General features: G+C 38.4%; 1 protein-coding gene across 1 annotated transcript; it reads left to right on the top strand.

Moving 5' to 3' along the window:
• Window positions 1-528: 528 nt before the first annotated feature.
• On the top strand, window positions 529-4,909 carry LOC138059209 (ADP-dependent glucokinase-like). Its single transcript, XM_068904768.1, has 2 exons — window positions 529-1,041; window positions 2,424-4,909. Exons 1-2 carry the CDS (start codon window positions 716-718, stop codon window positions 3,514-3,516), a joined length of 1,419 nt encoding a protein of 472 aa, XP_068760869.1. The 5' UTR covers window positions 529-715; the 3' UTR covers window positions 3,517-4,909.
• The last annotated feature ends 257 nt before the right edge of the window (window positions 4,910-5,166 follow it).

The following is a 5,166-nucleotide window of genomic DNA, read 5'->3' as shown; positions in this document are numbered from 1 at the left end:
GGATTCAGACGGAAATCGGTGGTATTAATACTGGTTAAAATTAAACAATTTATTGTCTGGATAATGCTTACGTACGTGTTTGGCATAACTAGACAAGTATAAATAAATCCTCTTTTAAGAAAGAAGTGATTGTGGTATAATGTTTTGTTTTGGCTTTGCTTTAGACTGTACCAGAGACCTCAGTTTCTGGAAAACAGCTACCCTAGGATAGGAGTGATTTGGAGAGTTTACTCTAGTATAGGGTAGCAAAATCCAGCTGAAACTTTGTAGCTCTGGTATAGGCTAAGGGTTCCAGGGTCCCAGCGGCACATCCCCACCCAGAAATTCCTAAAGTACCCCCCACCCCCCTACCCCGGGGAGCGACTGCCGAAATCTGCGTCATGGTACGCGTACAAAGGACTACCATTATGCATTACTTGTTTGGTCAGCCCTTCCAAAATTTTCTAGGTCTACCAAATATATCGTTCCCGTTACAAAGACAAAAACAAAATGCAAAAAAGTAAAGCGATGGAGTCGTTCGCTTGCATAAATTACTTCTCACTTTCGTGAGTCAGCGGTTTCCAATATCCCACCACAAGTCGCCACGAGTCTTTTGTTCTAAAGATTCTTCTTTCGACCGTGATCTACTTTGTAATCCTCTGTAGATATCTTAAACGACCGCTTAAATGTTCTTTCCGTGACTGAAAAATCGAGTGCGAGCAAGACTCGTGAAAAAATGGCGAATGTATTGGCAAGCACCCTCAGCATTTTGGTAGTTATAGCAGCGTACCTCTATTACAAACATGTTACAAGCCAAGACAAACGCGTTTTAACTGTTTTGGACGGGCTGATGTTTATTGAACGACAAAATCCGTTGCAAGGTACACCCAAAGTCGCCAGCAGTTTTGAGGCAACCATTGATTATTATGTAGATTCTCTGGAGTTATTAGGAACAATGAGGCTAGAGCCTCCAGAAGAAGCCAAACCACACGACATAGTGAAAACTGAGAGAGATCTTCTGGAAACGTTTGCTTTCTTTTTCAATCACAGTGCTGCTTCATCGTAAGTACTGGTATTTACAATTTTAATAGTTTGTGATTTTGTTAATTTGTTTCCTCGCAAGTGAAATGCCTAGTCGATTTTTAGCCAGGTACTTGATCAGATTCTTTTTTTATCCATTAATGAATTGCCGAATTCCCCCTTAAGTTGACCTAAGTTTTTGTGTGGCGACCAGCCCCGTCCTTTGTTCAAAAACATAGCAAGTACCAGTACACTATGCTGGACTAATTCTAGAATTACTTTATTACAAATCCCTAGACTCACTAACACTCTTTAAATAAGAATGAGTGTTGTCCTCATATAAATTTTCAGCTCCGACTATTGCATTTCTAGCTTTTTGATTGGCTAAAAAACTCTGACTATGAGCCAACAGTCAAAGTTTTAGGTCATATGGAAAATAGTGCGCCAAGATGCGCTTTGTAAAATTGTGGAAACAAAAATTGGCGGCAAAACCCGGTTTGAGAATTTACTAAAACAATTATTTCATTTGCCCTTGTTGGTTATGAAGTGATTATAACCAACTCCCGCTACGCGTTCGTTGGTTATTTTATCACTTCATATCCAACTCAGGCTCATGGAATAATTGTTTATATATATATATGACAGAAATCAATTGACACTTAACACTATTGTAGATGTGATGGATGATGGATTAAGAACCTTTGCTGATCAACAGCATCAGGAACATATTGCTGTCCCGGGTGGGGATCTAACCCACAACCTCGGCTTGGGCCAAGCTGATTTGTTGTGAAATTTCCACGGCCTGCTCCTGTCTGGCCATGTAGCTCAGTCGGTAGAGCAACAGTAGTCTAATTCGGAGGTTGTGGGTTTGTTTCCCACCCAGGTCAGGTATTTTTCTCTGTTCGTGGGTGAAATATGTTCGTGATGCTGTTGATTAGCGAGGGTTCTTTATCCATCATCCATGACATCTACAAAGGTGTAAGACCTCACTTGATTTCTGTCATAATTTATATAGTCTTTAAATGACATGGCTGGTGATGTTGTCTAAGAAGGTGATCTGATCAAACCAGCCATCATCCTCTGATAGCAAAACCCTATTCAAGATTAGAATATCTGAAAATCATACCTTTCCACACTCTCCACAGTGACACATATAGGATTCCTCTCCCCCTATATTGTGTTGATCACAAAAGACACTAAAGTTCCCAAGTTTGAGTAATACTAAGATAAAGGCTTGCTTTTGGCACAAGTCCTGAAAAAGATATGAATTTGCTTACACATGAAACTCATAAATCTTCAGAATGAGAAAATAAATCAAAGGTCAATAAAACTGTTTCAAATGGTCTTCCAATACATGCAAACATGAAATATTATTGTTACTATCAGTTGATGTACATGTATGTGCACGGATATTGTTTTGACAGGCGTTATGTTGAAGACAAAGAACTTTTCCACAACCTTGCTGCCAAAAGCTTGGAAATAAAAGGAACTCGAAAGGTTTTAGGAGGTAGTGGACTGCAAATTGGTAAGAGACTTGCAAAAGAGGGCTGTCATGTTCTTGTAGCAGCTGATTCTACTACAGAATCACTGAACATGCTTCCTCAGAACATGTCCTCTGTTGGAAGGATTGTGGATAGTGATGACATTCATTTGCTGTTAGAATATCCTGCATATTTTCCATGGGGCAAGTACAAGTCACGAAGAGCCAACAGATTAGTACTTCACAGTGATGAACACAATCCCTATCTCAGATCACTTGACAAGTTTCAGGAAAAGGTTCAAGAATTTTCCCCGGACATTATGGTAGTTTCAGGGCTTCACATGCTGGACAACTTCCCAGGATTCAACCCCGGCGATAGTGCCAATATTCTGAATAGGCTTTCATCTTTTCTTGATGCACAAAAAATTCCTGTACATTTTGAGATGGCACCATTTCATCAAGAAACATTCTTTGGTGAACTCATGCGATATATCATACCTTATGCTGAATCTATGGGGATGAATGAACAAGAACTCCCCAATTTATGGAGCAAGTTGCTTTATGATAACATAACTGTGGTTTCAAGTCAGAAACCTAGGGTAGCAAAGGTATTGGATCTCATGAGGGATGTGTACAAGGCTTGCAAAGATAATTACAAAACAGGGAAAAAGAAGAGACAGCTGACAAGAATACATTTGCATACCCTTGCATTCCAGGCAATCTTAACTACCAAAGGCTCAAACTGGAAAAATACAAAGGCAGCTGCTGCAAAAGCTTCACTTACAGCAACCAGGTTTGTGTGTGGATCAGAGACAATTGACCCCAAGAAATCAAAGTTATTCATGGATGATTCATTTTCCAAAAGTGTAGTTCCAGGCAGCCCCAGGGTCAAATTTAATCCAAGTTCTCCAGTGTCCTGCTGGGATGAAAACGATTATGAAATTTGTGTGGCTCCAGTGTTGGTTTGTACTCAAGTTTTACAAACAGGTGGTGGTGGGGACCACATCACAGCAGGTGGATTGGTTTTGCAAATTTAGCTCAAGGTGTCTGTGCTTTCTTCAATGATAAAATCTTCTATGATTTAATTTTACTTTAATTTTCACTATTTGAATCTCCACACATGAGCTACAATGACTTACAATGAGCTAAAATGGCCTACTTAAATGACTTACAATGAAAGAGGAAGACAAAAGAGGATCAGGGTGAAGAGTTTGGTGAGCAGAAAACATCCATTGTGCATTGTCACAATGACCGCCCAAATGACGGCAGCAATTATGCATGTGGTCTTGAAGGCAGAAATAAACTGTGAAAAGACCCTTGGATGGTTTTCCTTTGTTTCAAAGCTTAATTGAAAATGTGCAAATATCAGGCTTTGCTTGGCAATGATAAAATCTTAACTAGAGCAGGAGAAAATGAAGAGAAGATTATAAATACGTTATTCTTCCCACAATTTTTTGTTTGGTTCAGAGTGCACAATGAAAATTTTCAACTTGCACAGCAACAAGGTTTTGATTGGTTCAAAGTGCAGAGTGGAATGTTTTTAACCTTTGTATTGCAAACATGCTGCAGTGCCCTTAGAGCTACATATTACCTTCTTTTAAAGCTCATTATTGGTCATTGGCTAATTTTAGGTTATAATGTACTTCATTGTAGGTCATTGTAGGTCATTTTAGATCATTGTAGCTCATTGTAGCTCATGGTAGGTCATTGTAGATCACTGTAGGTCATTGTAGATCATTGTAGGTTATTGCGGGTCATTGCAAATGCAATACACAGAAAATCTTAACCCCAGGAGATTTGAATTGGGTACAACATTGAATTAGCTGATTTGGTCTATTTTGGTTCATTTTTTTACTGTCCTGCTCCGAATGCTCAGCAAACATTATTTCAGTAACCTTGTGAACTAAGTAAATGAATGGCAAACAGCTGTTATCAATGAAGTGTTTTCTTTGTGTTCAACAAACATTAAACTATTTTCACTGTTTTTGCACCAGTACAATAATAAAATTGTACCAGTTCAAATATTTTGAACTACAACATATATGGTACACGTTACAGGCACCTCTACATTTTGGTGTTTTTTATTTCCTCACTGTTGTAATTTTTTAATCACTCAAACGTGTGTTAATTGTCATACATGTAACTGAATGATAGCAATAATTTTATTGACGATATGTTGGGTCCATACTTGGGATTTAGCATTTGAATATGCATGAATAATGTGTCTGTTAAAATGTGCTCCTAGGTAAATACTGTATGAATGACCGTCTACAACCCTACTAGTTAAGATAATTGGTTCATTGATGGTTGGTAGAAAGGAAATAGACTTATGTAGGACTTGAGATTGTCATCCATGAATAAATTAGATTAATAATTGCTGGCCAACTATTAGCAGTAATATTAGTAAAGTTTTGATAGAAAAAAACAAAACTTGTTATCACTGTCTTGGCTTGTCATTATGCTGTTGGGTTTATTTTTAGCACATCCGAAAGAGGAAGAGTGCTAAACATAAACAACTTTTTCTTACCAGTCCTCACCAGGTTTCTCAAGTTTTTTCCCTCTAACATCTCCCTGCCCCCTCTGGTTACAAATGCCACACAGGCTATCATTGTTGTCACAGGAAATGCTACAGGTAGTGTGGCACTGCTTAATTAAGTCATCAACAGAGACATTTTTCCTTTAATTTC

Source organism: Montipora capricornis, chromosome 8 (genome assembly GCF_036669925.1).
Source record: "Montipora capricornis isolate CH-2021 chromosome 8, ASM3666992v2, whole genome shotgun sequence".
In the NCBI taxonomy this organism is placed as follows: Eukaryota; Metazoa; Cnidaria; class Anthozoa; order Scleractinia; family Acroporidae; genus Montipora; species Montipora capricornis.
Note: the sequence above shows the minus strand (reverse complement) of the source record. Positions and strands in the feature narration are given on the sequence as shown.

Coding starts and splice junctions, on each gene's coding strand:
- LOC138059209 (XM_068904768.1), top strand. CDS start 716: ATGGCGAATGTATTGGCAAGCACCCTCAGCATTTTGGTAGTTATAGCA. Junction 1,042..2,423: donor AATCACAGTGCTGCTTCATC/GTAAGTACTGGT, acceptor TTGTTTTGACAG/GCGTTATGTTGAAGACAAAG.